General features: G+C 40.3%; 1 protein-coding gene across 1 annotated transcript in view; it reads left to right on the forward strand.

The window, feature by feature from the left end:
• The window catches only part of LOC126260042 (uncharacterized), a 327,328-nt gene that overhangs the window by 42,896 nt on the left and 264,012 nt on the right, over positions 1 to 20,420 (forward strand). The window contains exon 2 of the mRNA XM_049957222.1: positions 13,271 to 13,415. Within this exon, the coding sequence (XP_049813179.1) occupies positions 13,347 to 13,415 (69 nt within the window). The 5' untranslated portion in view covers positions 13,271 to 13,346. The remainder of the gene's footprint in view (positions 1 to 13,270; positions 13,416 to 20,420) is intronic.

The raw sequence follows: 20,420 nt of genomic DNA on the forward strand, positions 1-20,420 counted from the left end.
AGAACCGCTCGGCCACACCGGCCGGCAACCGAGTTAAGGTCGGGACACACACGTCCGGGCGGTGTCAGGGCCGAGCGTTGGACGAGTGACGGCCATGCTCCGGTCCGTTCCTGCAGGGGCCACACATAACCGGGGCACGTCCGTGTCTTTGTTGTTCCTTGTAGTGACTCGGACGCGGTGATCCGTGTTTCTGTTTGTGGAAGCTGTAAAACATGTTCACTAATTTTCGTAATAGTGAATTAGGACTTAAAGCACTTGCTTTAGACGAAGAGGAAAAAGAACTTTATTCGTAAAATGGAAGGTTATGGGGTGCCCGAACAGAGGATGGATCAAAAGGAAACTGCTGAAGGATCCGGAAGATCATCAAATCTTCGAAACCTACCTCGAATTCGTGCGATATCAACAGATGCTGCATTTGCTGTACGAGAACAACTCAAAAAATTCCTGAATTCTCCACAAGGGACTGTGGAATGGCAAGAACATGTCGCCTTGGCGATATAACGATGACATAAACCAAACATCTGTTTGTAAAATAAAAAGTAAATAAATATCTTTCGGGTATTAAAACTTGGATAGTTTTTATCTTACCTTTGGCTTGTAGATCTGTTGCAATTGCCTTCTAAACTGTGTCTTTGTACTCGATATTCCTGTAGTTTTCGCTTCCCTGATCGTAAAGAACAGGAAACTTACGAACTTCTTCTATTAGTCGTTCCACATCCATGTTTTGTACACAGAACAGTCTTGCGCAGTTCCACAGCTCACAAGACAGTTCTACCGTCACGCCGTGTCCGTCACGTGAAAATTTAAACACGGCGAATCCCGTCCGGACTGGTCCCGGCCCTTTTGACGTTCCTCGTGCACGGCCCTGTCAAGTGGGGCCCCATACATTTCTTTTAATGATGTATTTCGTGGTGCGGGTGACGGCAGATACTCGGACGTGTCTCGGCACGGACACGGTCCGGACATGTGTGTCCCGACCTTTAGCCGTTCAGTCAGTGCAAGCATAAATGTAAACTATTTGTTGCTGTAGTTTTATATTGTTGTTCAGATACTTTGATGTTGTTAATTTGAAACTGTACACATAAGTATTAATTCTGATGTATGTCATGTGTTTTTATTTCTTCTAGTGTTCCATGTTGTTACTATAAGTCTCGTCAAGACTTAACCATATTGTGTGCTGCTGTACTGTTAACATTGTAAAAATACTGACCCGTTCCATATCCTTGCAAGTCCATTGCTATCAGGATCAATGGAACTCTCAATAAAATAAAATAATAAAAATAATCCGCCGATGACCGACATCCGCCAAAGACGACCGATCCTTTCAAATCATTACGCCACTACATGTACGGTCACAATGCAGCCGATCTCATTGCCCGAACTTAAAGATTTCTGAAGACAGTCGGTGGAATTCAAATCAGATTAAGATGAATGTATGTACCACTGCTGTATGTAAGTTTATCTAACCTATTAATGACGTTTGCAAAAGACATGAGCCTGATTGTCTTCACACAAAAAATGTAAATAAAGAAATAAAAGTTTTTTATTTATTTATTTATTTATTTATTTTTTTTTTTTTTTTTTTGGCATAGTGGCCGACACGACACTTGATTATGGACTGTGATAAAGAGTTGTAGCGTCCTGAGGATGAAAAATATCATAATCGGGATATAGTTCGGAATGTGTGGTCTGAGAACGCTGGTTTATTGGAAACAGCAAGTTGGCAAAATTTTTCCCGAAAGTATAAGGTGCAGATTATAAACTCGAAAATTAATTCGTTCAGGTGACAAGAATGTCTTATCTTATGCTTAAAGTTACTGTAAGGGATCTTTTTGGGCTGTGATGTGGACATTTACTGTCTACAAATTATGATTACCCTACTGGTTACTGCCGATTTTATGTCAGTAGGGTGGTGATTCTGTTACATGATGTGTTTGCAAATGTGGTGTACGTACATGTTTCCACTTTTTAGTGATTAGGTGTTAAGAATACCTTATTCTAAACTTTATCTTTCACACGTTTCGAGTACCTATGTAGACCTATGATTCGAGTTCTATTAGAAAGTCGCATACTCACATTAAAGATACAGTTCTGGCTCAAAATCAGAAGTGAAACTTTTATACTTGACGCATGGCGATTGATCTTTCCAATAATTAGCCTATGGCACGTTCTGAAAAGTACAGTTTCAAAGTTTTTGTGTGATATGCTGGATTCCATTTACGATGATCTGAATACTAATTTAAAAGCTAATATTTTCACCCGTTTGAACCCCAAATACTACAATTTTTTAAAATTTATTCTATACCGAGTTTTGGAGCTATGCTTCGTGCAAACGCATTAAAGGACGTTGTAATATAGTTGATTTTCTTTATTAAAAGTTACACTCAATCTGAAATAATACTGCCACCAGAAATCTTTTTACGTCCTTACTGAAATCCACTGAGCAAGTGTTTAAAGGGCAGTGAAGTTTACAGTACTCGCCACGTTCTTTTCGAGACAGCCCTATAACTGATTTACATGCATTTGGCATCTTTTTAATAGCAAACGCCGCACTTAGGTACTCGTATCCAAGCACCGAAGGTGAAGGTTAAAATCTAACCTACTTCATACACAGAATAGATTTTAACGCAACCTAACCTAACATAATCTCTTCGACCCAGCCAAAACCTGACAAATGAGATCGGCAGCACCGTGACCAAGCTGTCGGTCGATGTTATCGGACGACCTCTTTTGACAGTATCTGGCGACCGTTGTCGGTGTCATCGTGAACGCAACTGAAGTGCACGCTGCTTACAGTGATGGGCCGCGCAAAAGTCAAATTACGCGTCGTAATTCACTAACAAGGAAACATTGTCGACGGGCGAAATCATGGCCTACTTCATTTGTAGAAGAGTCGCCAGCCTCGCTTTAACCCACGAGACGTTAAACTTAGATTACTAAACCCTTGTAAAAATTACGATTGCAGTAGGCTATAAAATAAGATATTTTGTACTTAATTTGATATATAACATGCACCTAATAATTGTAATAAACTAATACATAACCTATATATTATGACTTCCTTTGAATAAAATGTGGAGTAGTGAACTTTACAACCGTTCAGTAGCAACGTAAAATTGCGCCCTTAGTGTTCTAGGTTAAAATAGTCCCCGTGGCTAAGTAATAACACTCAAAAAGATTACAGTTTCCTACCACTGCACTGGAAGACGTACGCCACTTTACCCACTAACTGTTAATGAACCTTAACCAACGGACTCCTGCAGAAGTTGGATACAATACTTTTATGTATGAACACAAAAAAGCTGCTAATATCTTATCAGAGGAAATACTCCATTTTAATCTTGTGAAATACATGCATACTATAAATTCTCTCAAATACGAAGATTGACTTTTACTTATTTGGAAGACGAACCGTATGTTATTGCATGATCATCAGCTACAGGAGATTACTTCTATTTAATCAGAAGAAATCAATGATTTAATTCCCATAATGCACAGAAAGCGATTCCATTTTTTTTTTTTTTCTTGTGAAGAAATATATCATTCAACGCCGAAAGATATGTGTCAACATTTAGTTACCGGTGCCTATAATCATTTTTTTAAAAGGAATGTTGTTATTTGATGAAGCCAGAAGAACAAGAACATTACTTTCGTTTCATAATTTCAATATTATTATTTCATTAATGAGGATATGCATGTAATCAAACAATCGCATTGAAGCCAGGCCCGCGAAGGCTGTAGGGGAGGCAGGAGGCCCTAAATAAAAAAGGGGTATAACAAAAATTAGAAAGAAGGAGAAGAAGAAGGGGTAAAGCATGTGCCAGAAATCCGGAAGATCGCGAGATCAAATCCCATTGAGACATCAAAATATTTCTGTCTTCCGTCACCTCTCAAAGACACAATGCTTCGCTAGAAACAACATGTGGTTCAGATTTCACATTAAACTGTAATACTCTTTCCACAGTAGGCTAGTTTCCAAAGTAGTATCCGATTCTACTCAGTAGATGAATTCTTCTACTCAATAGATGAATTCTTAGATACGAAGTATTAAAAAAAATAATAATTAATTAATTATTTTGTGTAAAGAAAACTTATGCTAAGGTGACACATTCCACATCATTATGAAATGCCGTATTCATGATCTATGGAACAAGGATTAATCTATGTATATATGTATGTATTGAAGGAACATAACTGTGATATAAAGTGACTGAGGTATGCAACCATGTCGAAAAGTATGTCTCTGCAAAAATGCTGAATAGGTCACTGTTGCCATGATCAGATATTTGTTACAGTAAAGTAAATCACCTAACTTGAAACTTCAGGTACCCAGTGGACTCAGTAGTTATATATTGTAGTGATAACAAAAAAGAGCAGATTAACTCAATACCACTACAGTCTGTAACAATTACTATATCCACTGGTTAATTAAAGTTCCTAGTTATGTGATTTATTTTTTTTTAACATATATCTGAAGACAGCAAAAGCTCAAACGTGTAATATTGGATTAATAAAGTCATTTTGTCATCATTCAGCCAGTGACTTTTCCCTCAGTGACCTATTCATCATTTTGCAAACTACACATATGTACCGACTGAAAGTCTTGGACGAGGCTACTGATTCACATACATTTTTTTTCCTCCCTTGAATTGGCCCAACCATGTAGAACTTGAGGCTTTTTGACCTTTCATTTCCTCTCTTCCCGGAACCTCTGCATTCTTTCACTTTCTTTTCTTCTCTCCTCCATGGATATGTGATGTGTGGACCTCCTCGTTAGTGGTTCAAATGGCTCTGAGCACTATGGGACTCAACATCTGTGGTCATAAGTCCCCTAGAACTTATAACTACCTAAACCTAACTAACCTAAGGACATCACACACATCCATGCCCGAGGCAGGATTCGAACCTGCGACCGTAGTGGTCACACGGCAAACTGTAGCGCCTAGAACCGCTCGGCCACCCCAGCCGGCCCTCGTTAGTGGTTTCTCTTCAAAGATTTTATGCTGTTGACTTTACTTCGGAATTATTCTCTGTTTTGGATTAGGCCTATCTTTACTGTAATGCCAGTTTCCTGTGCATCTCTTTTCATTCATTCTTGCTCGGTGTCCATAAATTCAAAATTTCAACCCTCATTCATGCATTGCAGCCATTAATTTTTTGGTGTGCTTTTTTTCTATTTTTCTAGGTTCTCTCAGTAGCCTTATGAGGTTCTAGAATGTTTCTGAGACTCTTCCTTTCCTTCATTTCAAGTTCTTCCAACTGCCCCTTTTTATTTAGAATTAGACACTCTAAAGCACAGAGTCGTTCTGGTTTTGTAGCTGGATTACACTGCCTGATTTTGGCCTTGTATGATATCACACAGTTGGTATGTTCTGTGTTAGTTTATAAGTGAGGTCTAGTTTTGTGGCACTTCCTTTGACTGCCTCTTTATCCAGTCCATTGGGTTGGATCCATTCTCCTAATTATTTGAATTTATCTTGTCCACATTGAATTGTAATTGTTATTATTTTCTTGTCCCCCAGTTTTGATAGTATATCATCAGCTGGCATGCTTTAGATTTTTAAAATGCTGTATGCCACGTGTCCAAGAGGGTGTGTAGAACAGAATGAAATTATTTAGACTACAAGATATCCAGTTGCAGAACAGTAAAGATTTTAGTAGCTGTGTGATGATTATACATAAAAATGTCATGTAAAAAAGTTTAAGACCCTGATTTAAAGATTTCCGCAGAAATCTTCATCAAAACAAAATGAGGTAACAATTTAAAAGATGCATGAGATGCGAGTCAGAGCAAAAATCAAAACACTGCAATTTTCCACAGAAAAATAGCAGTTTATTTAATTATAAGAAAAAACTTAAATAACAGAAAACAGTATGTTTCAGTTAGAAATGGATATTCTCTGATGAAAACTGTTGAGACAGGTCTTTTATGTATTTTATGACATCACTTGTTGCTGTGAGGAAATCTTCAAAATGACCCTTGTAGGCATGTGCAGGGCATATTGATACAACATAAGCAACTGTTTATCGTTCTGCACCACAGTCACATAATTGTGATGAATATTTACCCCACTTGTAGAGAGTGTCTGTACATTATCCATGACCCATTCAGATGCGGTTAAAGGTAGTCTAAATTGCCTGAAGCTGGTTGAATCCAGGGGATTTCTTCTGGCTGCGTGGCAGCTTCAGACATTGTGTGGAACAGTTTTGTTGCCAGCAGCATTTCCGTTCATCAGTGGTGTAGAATTCAGTTTCAGTAAGAGTTCTGGCTGTGATGAGAATGGGACGTCTTGGTCTTAGTCTCTTTCACTTCACAGGGAACACTCCTCCATTATTGGATGGTCAATATTATTAGCAGTCTCACGGTATTCATGCAGTAGTGCATTCTTCCATCTGATATCATGAAGTGGAATGTGGCTCAAGATAGGTAGCCAGTATGTGGGAGCATATCGTATAGACCTACTAACCGTGCTCTTGGCCTCGTTAAGTTGTATGTCTATCTTTTTCACATGTGGTTCATTAAACCAACCAGACACACAGTACTTTGCTGCTGAGTGTACTGAAACAAGTGCTGATACCTGGAGAGTGTCTGCTGACAATCCCCAATGAGAGCTGCAGAATTTATGGAGAATGTTGTTTCTTGTTTTGAGATTAGCAGATGTTCATGTCAAGTGCTCCTTAAAAGAAATTGTCCCATCAAACATGATGCCAAGGTATTTTGGATGCATATTATGATGAAATTTGTTTCCTTCAAAATAGATGTTGATGGCTCCACGTGCCATTCTGTTGGATAGATGAAAACATGAAACGTCTGTTTTATTTGAGTTTGGTTGTAAAATCTATTTACAGAAGTAGTGCCTTAAGGTGTCTAGATCAGAAGTCAGGATTCCTTCAATTGTTTCAGAAGTTTTGTGTTGGGTAGCTATTGCCCAGTCATCTGTATAGCCAAATGTTCTAGACTGTGTTGGAGGAATATCAGACGTACGTAAATTAAACAATAGAGGAGCAAGGACGGGTACCTGTAGTAAGCCATTATTCAATACTTTTGGTCAGCTAGTCTCTTTTTTTCTGTAGTTACGGTAAATGTCCTTCCAGTTAACACATTGTCAATTAGTTTTGTTGTCCATCTGCATAGGACAAACTGCAATAAATTATAAAGCAGTCCATGCCTCAAAACTGTGTCATATACTGCACTTATATCAACAAAAGCAACTGATGTTTTCTGCTTAAATAAATGTTGTCAAACACAAGACTTGATCAGTGGAGCTCTGTCCTGGTCAGAACCCAGCTTGCTCTGTAGGAAGGTTGTATAGAATTCTTTCAAGGAACTTGTAGACATGCTCAATAGTTAGACCAGATATCAGTTTAGGCTGGTCTGGTGCCATGCTGGGCTTGAGTATTGCTATGATTTTTGGTTGATTCATTTTTTGTGGGCCTGAATCAGATATCATAATAACCCTCTTAAGACCCACCATATTCTGTTGGAGGTCAAAGCATTGCTGCAGTGGTAACATCGGTTCCCGTCAGATCATCGAAGCTAGCGCTTGGATGGGTGACTGTTCAGGTCTGATGAGTGCTGTTGGCAAGGGGTGTCCACTCAGCCCTTCTGAGGCCAATTGAGGAGCTACTTGAAGGAGAAGTAGCGGCTTTGGTCATGAAAACGGACAACGGCTGGGAGAGTGGTGTGTTGACTACATGCCCCTCCATATCCACATGCAGTGACGTCTGTTGGCTGAGGATGACGTGGTGGTGAGTCAGTACCATTTGGCTTTCCTGAGGCCTATTCAGATGGAGTTTAGTTTTTAGTTTAAAATTCTGTTAGAGCCATCAACTTTATACCTAATGCAGAATTTAGAGGTGTAGTTACCTCTGAGTATCATAAGATTGATGTATTCAGGACTGTTCCTGTTTTACATTTTGTATGGACTGCTGTTATGGGCACACACTTCTCATACAATTGATTTAATGAAAATACAAAAAAAGTAATGTAGTGGTGTGTAGGGCTAGTCAAAGTGATCACTGTTGATCTCTGTTTGGAAAGCTCAAGTCACTCAAAGTTGTCAAGGTTCATATATTTCTCATCACTACAATATAAAAACAAAATCATGTGAGAAGATGAACTACACTGGAAGTGAAATAAAAGTTGATATTACAAGGCATACAGTGGTAAAAGCAGTCCACTCACCCAGAGTCAGCTCTCTAAAAGTCTTTAATAAATTGGATGGGTGACTGTTCAGGTCTGACGAGTGCTGTTGGCAAGGGGTGTCCACTCAGCCCTTCTGAGGCCAATTGAGGATCTACTTGATTGAGAAGTTGCGGCTTTATGCTTATATGTATGTCTATGTCTTCGAAATTTTTTCGAAGCAAATTGTACAGCATTTCGGGTGAAAATACATTTTACAGTATAACTGAATTTTTTTATGTCTACATAGTATAAACGTGTTAAAATTCTAAATGCTTGACTCCTCATTCTTTTTGCTGGCCTTATCCTGTGTGTTCATGTATTTGCCATGTTAACCTGGATTTGATAACATTAGTGGTAGGGGGTAGCTGCATACCCTTCCTGTTGTAGAATTTTTGTAGAGCAGATCTTATGTAAGACAGCTTGGCCCCTGCATGGAAGCACATTCTTGTCCTCAATGCTAGATGAGTTCATCCCTCTGTTCCAATGGGACAGCCACCTCAGTTTGCTGTCACCTTCTAAGCTTCATGCTTGCTGTGTTATCAATAAAACATTGTCTTCCCACTATGGCTGCACTGCAGGAATGGAGATGTGTGCACAACACCTGCAGTGCAACCTGTCTCAGTAGTTTCATGAGGAATTCCCTGTAGTTTCATCAGCGCTCATAGATATACAATACAGTGAAACTTAAAGAGTCATAACAAAATTCATATCTCACGAACGGTTCAAGGTATCTAAATGAGTTTTTGGCAAATGATAACACACTATGCAGAGAGAATTTTACTGTCTAGTTAACATGCAGAACTTTCTTATCTACTGCAATGTAAAGTAACCACTGACTTTTTCAGTGAAATAATGTATTTATTTTAATGGCCATCAGTAGCTGGTACAATGAGAATTAGTATAGGTTTGTAACAATGTAAGTGAAGGAATCACACTTATTTTTTACTGAGCATGAGCTTTTCTTGAGCTATTGACCTAACTTTCCCTCAGTTGTTTGACATTGCACAGTTGATTGTTTAATAACAGACTGTTTCAAGATTCTCCCACAATTGCAACTGCATTAGCATATTAGTGAGGTGAAATTGTGCAAACCATTTTAACATGGCAGCAAGAAAAAGAAAAGTAGATTTACAAGTCAGGCAAATATAAATCAGTTGTTTCATTGCAGTGTCAGAGTAATCCTATAACTCATTGTGTTTTTAATAATAAACTTTTGACTTGTCAAATTATTGGTCGTTTTGGCAGAAGCTGTTGATATGATCATTTGCAGACTCACTGGCTTTGGTTTAGAATTTCTGTAAGGTAGACAGACATCAGTGTGAAGGCTTCAGCTATAAAACTGTACCTCCCCTACCACACTGTCCCATCAGCAAGAATGCTCCAACCACTACAGTTCTCCTTTCCCTTACCGTGCTGTCTGCACAGCTAAAGGCCATGTAGTATTGTATGCACTGTACCCCATCTGTCTGCTTCCAGTGTTCTCCCATATGAAACTGTGAGAATGTTTTCATAATGTTTGTGAATCATGTAACGGAGGTGAGATGTATGAACCAGCCCAGTATTCACATAGCCAGATGTTGGAAACAATCTCAAAACCACATCCAGGCTGGCTGGCACACTGGTCGTTGTCATTAATCTGCTAGGCTGATTTGATCGAAGGCTGGTGCCCCTCCTGAAAGTAGCATGCTAACCAGTATGGCTACCAGAGTGACTCTCAAAATGTTTGACTCTTATATGTAAAAAAACTTCGTTTTCTGCCTTACGGCAGGTTTTGTCATAGGGGAAGCCTTGTCAGAGAGGTCCACCCCATGAGTGTCTAGGGAAATGATTGCAATGGTGGTTTCCCATTGCATTTCACTGATGATGATGATGAAATGATAATGAGGACAACACAACACCCAGTCCCTGAGCGGAGAAAATCTCTGACCCAGCCGGGAATCAAACCCAGGCACCTTGGCGTTGACAGACCACCGCGCTGACCACTCAGCTATCGGGGCGGACCATATGTAAATATACACTCCTGGAAATTGAAATAAGAACACCGTGAATTCATTGTCCCAGGAAGGGGAAACTTTATTGACACATTCCTGGGGTCAGATACATCACATGATCACACTGACAGAACCACAGGCACATAGACACAGGCAACAGAGCATGCACAATGTCGGCTCTAGTACAGTGTGTATCCACCTTTCGCAGCAATGCAGGCTGCTATTCTCCCATGGAGACGATCGTAGAGATGCTGGATGTAGTCCTGTGGAACGGCTTGCCATGCCATTTCCACCTGGCGCCTCAGTTGGACCAGCGTTCGTGCTGGACGTGCAGACCGCGTGAGACGACGCTTCATCCAGTCCCAAACATGCTCAATGGGGGACAGATCCGGAGATCTTGCTGGCCAGGGTAGTTGACTTACACCTTCTAGAGCACGTTGGGTGGCACGGGATACATGCGGACGTGCATTGTCCTGTTGGAACAGCAAGTTCCCTTGCCGGTCTAGGAATGGTAGAACGATGGGTTCGATGACGGTTTGGATGTACCGTGCACTATTCAGTGTCCCCTCGACGATCACCAGTGGTGTACGGCCAGTGTAGGAGATCGCTCCCCACACCATGATGCCGGGTGTTGGCCCTGTGTGCCTCGGTCATATGCAGTCCTGATTGTGGCGCTCACCTGCACGGCGCCAAACACGCATACGACCATCATTGGCACCAAGGCAGAAGCGACTCTCATCGCTGAAGACGACACGTCTCCATTCGTCCCTCCATTCACGCCTGTCGCGACACCACTGGAGGCGGGCTGCACGATGTTGGGGCGTGAGTGGAAGACGGCCTAACAGTGTGCGGGACCGTAGCCCAGCTTCATGGAGACGGTTGCGAATGGTCCTCGCCGATACCCCAGGAGCAACAGTGTCCCTAATTTGCAGGGAAGTGGCGGTGCGGTCCCCTACGGCACTGCGTAGGATCCTACGGTCTTGGCGTGCATCCGTGCGTCGCTGCGGTCTGGTCCCAGGTCGACGGGCACATGCACCTTCCGCCGACCACTGGCGACAACATCGATGTACTGTGGAGACCTCATGCCCCACGTGTTGAGCAATTCGGCGGTACGTCCACCCGGCCTCCCGCATGCCCACTATACGCCCTCGCTCAAAGTCCGTCAATTGCACATACGGTTCACGTCCACGCTGTCGCGGCATGCTACCAGTGTTAAAGACTGCGATGGAGCTCCGTATGCCATGGCAAACTGGCTGACACTGACGGCGGCGGTGCACAAATGCTGCGCAGCTAGCGCCATTTGACGGCCAACACCGCGGTTCCTGGTGTGTCCGCTGTGCCGTGCGTGTGATCATTGCTTGTACAGCCCTCTCGCAGTGTCTGGAGCAAGTATGGTGGGTCTGACACACCGGTGTCAATGTGTTCTTTTTTCCATTTCCAGGAGTGTACGTGTTTGGAATTAAGTGTATCTATAATTATGTACACTGATTGGAAAAAAAATTACAGCACCAAGGAGGAGTAATGTGACATAAATGAAAGTTGGTAGGCATGTTTCTACATCTGAAAGATGATGTGTATTAAAATTTTTCACCAGTCGCTTAACAGTGGCACTAATCGTGCCACTATAAGAATGCACATCAGCATAAATAAATACTGTATTGGTTGTGAGCATAATTTACCTTTGAGATTGAATGTGGTGAGTTGATGTTAATCAAGAATGCCTTTAAGGCACCAAAGACACCACTGTCACCACCTCACTGAGATTGAATGTGCTCATACAATAGTTCTACGAGAAACTGTCTACCTTCTGTGATAGTGCAGAAAGATTTGGCAGGAATGTAGTCACTGTAAGGTGGTCACAAGAATATATGGTCGCAAGAAGACCGGGCTCCAGATGGCCAAGTGGCAGTACCGAGAGAGAAGACCATCGTGGTTGGCGTATGGCTCTGGCTGCATCTGCAGCAGCAATTTGAGCAGCAGTTAACACCAAAGTGCCACAACAAACTGTTTCAAATTGGTGACTTCAAGGTCAGCTCTGAGCCAGACACACTGTATTGTGCATACCAATGACTGCAAACCACTGCCTCTTGGAACTTCAGTGATGTAAAGTGAGAGCTCATTGGAGGGCAGGGTGGAGATCTGTTGTAATTTCTGATGAAAGCTGGTTCTGCCTCGGTGGCAAGGGTGACTATGTGTTGGTTAAAAAGAAGCCAGTAGAGGGCCTCCAACCAACCTGTCTGTGTGTTAGATACACTGGACGTACACCTGGAGTTATGGTCTAGGGCACAATTTCATATGACAGCAGGAGCACTCTTGTGGTTATCCAATACACCTTGACTGCAAACTTGTATGTCAGTGTGATGGTTTGACCTGTGTGCTGCCATTCAGGAATATCAATCTAGGGGGTGTTTTCCAACAGGATAATGCTTGCCCACGTACTGCTCTTGTAAACCAAGATGCTCCACAGAGTGTTAGTGTTATGCTTTAGCATGTTTGATCATCAGATCTGTCTCCAATTGAACACATGTGGGACATCATCCATTGACAATTCCAGCACATCATCCACAAACAGCATTAACCATCCCGGTATTGACAAACCAAGTGCAACAGGCATGGAATTCCATTCCACAAACAAGCATCCAGCACCTTTACAACACAATGCCTGCATGTTTGCACAATTGGATTCAACATTCTGGTGGTAACACTGGTTATTAATGTACAAGCGTTTCACACTTGCAATGGCTTATCTTGCAGTTACACTAACCTGTGATCTTGCAGTGTTAATCACTTATGTATATTGCCTAGACAAATGTATTCCCAGAATTTTACTCTACATTACTTATTTGTTGGTGCTGCAATTTTTTTTCCTGTCAGTGTATAAGAAACAAAGCCAGTTCCATTGTATATATGCTAATTTTAATTGGTGAACAATGATTTTGTTTCAACATGTAGATTTTACATAAATGAAGGTACTATCAGTAGACACTTCAGATGGAAAGAAGGATGTGGATAGTCAGTAAAAGGAAAAAAAAAATTCTTGCCAAAGTGTTAATAAAGTATAATATTAAAACTTAACATATTGCTCTTTTTGCAGGTGTATCACAGCATTTTAGCATCATTCATAAAATATACAAGTCTGGCATATTTATATTGGGAGAACTGATACAACAATGCAGCCAGTAGTTGTGGTCAAAAAATTGTCTCCTGGAGAACTGAAGAGGCATGGTTATATTGTGAAGGTACTGTTTTAAAAAGAACTAACAGTGTTTGTTGAGCTGTTTACTTGTAGTGAACAGAAGTATCAAGTATTCCAGATACCTTTTAAAAACAACTATGATCGATATACACAGACTGAAATGACAAATGAAAATTTGTACGAAGGATTCGAATCCCAGCCTTGGTACAAATTTTAAGTCGTTACTTCAGTCTGCATATATGTATTGAAAATATGTATGGTACCATATCCAATGCCTCATGTTTTCTTTTACTTCAATTCTTTTTTTAAAAAAAAAATTGGCAGTTGCAAAAGTAGTATATCTTCAAGAATATATCTGGAAGACAGGTAAACAAAGCATCTTCATAGACATTGTGCTACTATGACCAACGGCTGCCAAAATGCATGCTGTGAATTTTGGATGTTTCACAAGTCTATTTTCAAAGTTTCAAACCAAAAGGCACAATATCGCAACCTGTAGTGTGATATACAGCCGTAATCCTGAACAGCCGTTTGGCTACCTTACGACTGCCTGATAACCATCAAAATTTATACAGGATATTTCAGGTTTTTAGGTTTTCCACGAGTCTGTCTTCAGAATTTCAAATAGAAAGATCAGAAATTACACCATTATGTAGTCTCCATCACACTGTGAAGCTCGGGTTGGTTAACTGAACTGAACCACAAGCTGTGCAGACGCAACAGAAGGAATGGTGTTGAATATTATTTCAGTTTCTCATCCCAGTTTGGTTTAATTCAGTTTATGCAAACTTTCAACTCCATTAAATTGGTTTGGTGTAAACCTTACTTGGCCCATTTCTTAACAAAATGATTCTTAACTTATTATCTGCATTAAGTTCAGTCATACTGTGCAATGTACCTAGTAGTAAATGTTAATGAACCCGTTTTGTTCTCAAGAAATTCAAGGCACTCATCTACTTTTAACTACTTATTGTACAAATGTTTTAGGTCTCCTATTCACAACACTGACTTTGACTTGAATGTTGAGATTTTCATGTGCACTAAACACAGCTTTTAGAAGTGTGGAAGCAAAAGCTAATAGGAAGTCTGTTTCTAGTACATCAAGGCCTGTAGAAGTGTTAGTGTATGTATGTTGTTAGCAACTAAGTGTTCAATGGTGATAGTAGACACCGTATTAAGCAAAACAAGGTAATGGACTGTGGTCATTTAATGTTAGTAAAAGAGCAATTATGAGTTCTTCATTGATTATGAGGATGAAAATAGCTGGCTGTGTTCCATACTATGTTTTACTTCAAAGTTTGTTCACTTTATACTCATGTATTGAATGCAACTTAATTTAACTTCAGTCTCTGGTGCAGTACAAGTTAAGTCACTTACAGGAAACATAATCTACCGGGTGATCAAAAAGTTAGTATAAATTTGAAAATTGAATAAATCACGGAATAATGTAGACGGAGAGGTACAAATTGACACACATGCTTGGAATGACATGGGGTTTTATTAGAACCAAAAAAGATACAAAAGTTCAAAAAATGTCCGACAGATGGCGCTTCATCTGATCAGAATAGCAATAATTAGCATAACAAAGTAAGACAAAGCAAAGATGATGTTCTTTCTACATCTACATCTACATTCATACTCCACAAGCCACCCAACGGTGTGTGGCGGAGGGCGCTTTACGTGCCACTGTCATTACCTCTCTTTCCTGTTCCAGTCGCGTATGGTTCGCGGGAAGAACGACTGTCTGAAAGCCTCCGTGCGCGCTCTAATCTCTCTAATTTTACATTCGTGATCTCCTCGGGAGGTATAAGTAGGGGGAAGCAATATACTCGATACCTCATCCAGAAACACACCCTCTCGAAACCTGGCGAGCAAGCTACACCGCGATGCAGAGCGCCTCTCTTGCAGAGTCTGCCACTTGAGTTTATTAAACATCTCCGTAACGCTATCACGGTTACCAAATAACCCTGTGACGAAACGCGCCGCTCTTCTTTGGATCTTCTCTATCTCCTCCGTCAACCCGATCTGGTACGGATCCCACACTGATGAGCAATACTCAAGTATAGGTCGAACGAGTGTTTTGTAAGCCACCTCCTTTGTTGCTGGACTACATTTTCTAAGCACTCTCCCAATGAATCTCAACCTGGTACCCGCCTTACCAACAATTAATTTTATATGATCATTCCACTTCAAATCGTTCCGCACGCATACTCCCAGATATTTTACAGAAGTAACTGCTACCAGTGTTTGTTCCACTATCATATAATCATACAATAAAGGATCCTTCTTTCTATGTATTCGCAATACATTACATTTGTCTATGTTAAGGGACAGTTGCCACTCCCTGCACCAAGTGCCTATCCGCTGCAGATCTTCCTGCATTTCGCTACAATTTTCTAATGCTGCAACTTCTCTGTATACTACAGCATCATCCGCGAAAAGCCGCATGGAACTTCCGACACTATCTACTAGGTCATTTATATATATTGTGAAAAGCAATGGTCCCATAACACTCCCCTGTGGCACGCCAGAGGTTACCTTAACGTCTGTAGACGTCTCTCCATTGATAACAACATGCTGTGTTCTGTTTGCTAAAAAATCTTCAATCCAGCCACACAGCTGGTCTGATATTCCGTAGGCTCTTACTTTGTTTATCAGGCGACAGTGCGGAACTGTATCGAATGCCTTCCGGAAGTCAAGAAAAATAGCATCTACCTGGGAGCCTGTATCTAATATTTTCTGGGTCTCATGAACAAATAACGCGAGTTGGGTCTCACACGATCGCTGTTTCCGGAATCCATGTTGATTCCTACATAGTAGATTCTGGGTTTCCAAAAACGACATCATACTCGAGCAAAAAACATGTTCTAAAATTCTACAACAGATCGACGTCAGAGATATAGGTCTATAGTTTTGCGCATCTGCTCGACGACCCTTCTTGAAGACTGGAACTACCTGTGCTCTTTTCCAATCATTTGGAACCCTCCGTTCCTCTAGAGACTTGCGGTACACGGCTGTTAGAAGGGGGCAAGTTCTTTCGCGTACTCTGTGTAGAATCGAATTGGTATCCCGTCAGGTCCAGTGGACTTTCCTCTGTTGAGTGATTCCAGTTGCTTTTCTATTCCTTGGACACTTATTTCGATGTCAGCCATTTTTTCGTTTGTGCGAGGATTTAGAGAAGGAACTGCAGTGCGGTCTTCCTCTGTAAAACAGAGGAAGACCGCACAGGAAATGCTCACCAATATCCACCATCATTCCTCAACAATAGCTGTAGTCAAGGAATAATGTTGTGAACAGCACTGTAAAGCATGTCCGGAGTTATGGTGAGGCATTGGTGTCGGATGTTGTCTTTCAGCATCCCTAGAGATGTCGGTCGATTGCGATACACTTGCGACTTCAGGTAACCCCAAAGCCAATAATCGCATGGACTGAGGTCTGGGGACCTGGGAGGCCAAGCATGACAAAAGTGGCGGCTGAGCACACGATCATCACCAAACGAAGTGCGCAAGAGATCTTTCACGCGGTCATTTTGTGAACTTTTTTTTTTTTTTTCTAGTAAAACCCATGTGTGTCAATTTTTACCTCTCTATCTACATTATTCCATGGTTTATTAAGTTTTCAAATTTATACTAACTTTTTGATCACCCGGTATTATTGGAAAGTATTTAATAACTTAGCACTAAAAAATGTTGTCACAGTGGACAAGTGTATAAACTACCACAGAATAATAGTGAGAAATAGCAATACAAAGATGCAAATCTTGATGTTTCCACTGATTTAGAGACTGTAGACAAAAGTGTACAGACAACCTAAGGAATCCAGGAATATCCTGACAGCAAAGAAAAAAGTTCAAATTTAGACTAGTAGTAGTCACAGATATAAAATTACCATGAAAGTGTTTCTGTTGGCAGTCATCAGAAGTGAATGCTTGAACTAGTGCAAAACTCTCTGGTTTGTGAACACAAAGTATCTGTTATTTTTTAAGCTAAGTGCAGGTTTCAGAAATGTCACTTATGACTTACTCTGGGGAAAGACCATTGTAAAGAAAATAATTGATTGATTGATAGGATGCTGGGAACAGTTTGGACCATAATTTCAATTATGCAATTGAGAACAACATCAGGAACGTTGCTGGTAGTGCTCCTCACACTAATGTGAAGATTGTGCCACTCTTTGCATGATAGAAGTCCAATCTGATTACATATAGATGTGATTTATTCATTGTCTTTCACACCAGACTCAACATTGTCTACATCTCAAGTAAAAACAGTCAGTGAAGAAACAAAAAAACTGCAGCTTGGACAGCACAAGCATAAAATCACAATACACATGGACTTTTACATCAAAATATAAGAAGCACTTAACATAAGAAAGTGAGCTTCTCATATCACTAAAGGAAAATCGAAAATCTAAAGAGCTTTCTACAGATGTGCTATGCACGTCATTAAGTTACTTGGAATTTGCAGAAATTGAAAAGATGAAAGTAAGTGTGAAATTTCTATTGGCATGATATAAGGAAATCAGGAGTGGCTATATACACATAAAGTGGAATAAAGGCCCTGAAAGAGTGCTGTACAGAACAGTTCTTTTACTGCTGTACTTGAGTAATGATTTTGAAAACTTAAAAGACAGCACTTCTGACAGTACAATTCTTAAACTCCTCTAAGCAGTTAGAGAAAATACTAAAATTACAATAGAATGTGATAGAAATGACTAAGATGTCGTTATGTGATTGACTAAGATGTCATTATATGATACTGACTGCAATCTCAATTTGTATTGTTAACAGGCACTTAGACTTAAAGATGTCCAATTTTTGATTTTCCTTCTGTTTGGCCAGAATGAGTGGTCAACATTGTCACATTTCATTTCTGGTGGCAGACTGGAGTCTAGCATGTGGTTGGAGATTACATGTGCCTGTTGAGCCAATGTCTGAGGGATTTTCCCTGATTGTTTACTGTAGTTCTCCCTTTGCTACCTGAAATTATCGATCATTGCAGCATGAGAATCTAGGATCCATTTACCTTAAGATTTCATTCTTTCTTGTTAAAACTATTGTCATGTTTGTAAATTTCTATGTCTTCCTGAACAAGTGGGACTGGTAGTTCTCCTCCACACCAAGAGCATGCCTATCAACAAACTTTGTTATCTTACATATTCATCATGCACACGCTACAAGCATATTAATCATGCCCCTTTCCTGGCTGGAGTGATGATTTGAGAGATTGTGCAGGTATTAGTGTATGCAAGTCAGTTTTCAGTACATGCTGTGACCCAGGTTCTCACTATTACTTGTAACTAGCACATCTAGGAAAAGAAGCTGTTGGTCTTTTTCTACTGTTCAGATAGAAAGTCAATGACCCTTTCCACAAGTTGGCTCCACACAGTGGAGGTGTCATTTGTGTACCTACATCACACCTTAGGTTTGCAACAGGCCAAGTCCAATGACTGTCTTTCAAAATGCTCCATGAAGAAATTGGCAACCACGTGACGATGTGGTTTATCCATAGGGATACCTTGCAGCTGATAGTAGAAATTGCTGTTGCATCTAAAGTCTGTATTGTTAAATAGGGCTGCTGATAGGAAATTTGTGTATTCAACCTCAGAAACCAGTACATGTTCTGGGACAAGGTATATGCTCCAGGACATAATAATGGAGCAAGAGGCCCATGGGTAGAAAAATGAAGATGAAGAACAACAAATAAGTCTGATTGTGTTTGGACACATTTTTTGGACAACAATGAATATTCGTTTAGATTATGATGGTGAAATATCCCTAATATTTCAGGAATTAACATTAACAATGAGAAATGAACATTTGTTTCTGATACTACCAGCGACAGGCGTTCATGTTGTGGGTAAAGAACGACAGTAAAAAGAAGCAAATAAAAATAGAACTTAGGCTACCTATCACAACTGATACATTTACTGTATTAAATTAAACACTTATTTAGCCTTGATGCACAGACTTAATTATTGGATGACCTATGTTTTGGGTTATGTGCCCATTTTCTAGTATGCATCTGATCCCTAAGGTGGCACCAAGCAAAGACAAACACATGAACTTCTTAATCCAAACTATAAAGGCTACCTTTGCTGACAATTTTGACACTGTTACAGTGTATGGTCTACAACATTGATTAGGACAGCATTTACTATAACTATGAATAACATACACTGGAGTGGAATCATCTGCACAGGAATTGGTGTCATCATCTATTTGTGAATGAAGGCACCCAGGTTCTTCCCACATCTGCATCTACATTGATACTCTGCAAATCGAATTTAAGTGCTTGGCAGATGGTTCATTGAACCACCTTCACAATAATTCTCTATTATTCCGTAAAGCGTGGGAAAATCGAACACCTATATCTTTCCGTGCGAGCTCTGATTTCCCTTATTTTATTATGATGATCGTTTCTCCCTATGTAGGTCGGCATCAACAAAATATTTTTGCATTCGGAGGAACAAATTAGTGATTGAAATTTCATGAGAAGATTCCTCTGCAATGGAAAATGCCTTTGTTTTAAAGATGTCCATTCCAGATCCTGTATCATTTCAGTGACACTCTCTCCCCTATTTCACGATAATACAAAACGTGCTGCTTTTCTCTGAACTTTCTTGATGTACTCTGTCAATGCTATCTGGTAAGAATTCTAAACTCTGCAGCATTATTCTAAAAGAGGATGGACAACTGTAGTGTAGGGAGTCTCTTTAGTAGCTCTGTTACATTTTTTAAGTGTCCTGCCAGTAAAACACAGTCTTTGGTTAGCCTTCCCTACAACATTTCTTGTGTGTTCCTTCCAATGTAAGTTGTTCGTAATTGTAATTCCTAGGTATTTAGTTGAATTTACGGCCTTAGATTTGACTGATTTATTGTGTAACGGAAGTTTAATGGAGTCCTTCAGCACTCATATGGATGATCTCACACTTTTCCCATGTACAGGTAGCAGCATTGTCGAAAAGGGGTGATTAACTGAATCGAGTCTGCTCATTCAATAGAAAATTTGAGGATATATACATCTGCTTCTTTTTTTTTTTTTTTTAA

This window comes from Schistocerca nitens, chromosome 5 (genome assembly GCF_023898315.1).
Source record: "Schistocerca nitens isolate TAMUIC-IGC-003100 chromosome 5, iqSchNite1.1, whole genome shotgun sequence".
Taxonomy (NCBI): Eukaryota; Metazoa; Arthropoda; class Insecta; order Orthoptera; family Acrididae; genus Schistocerca; species Schistocerca nitens.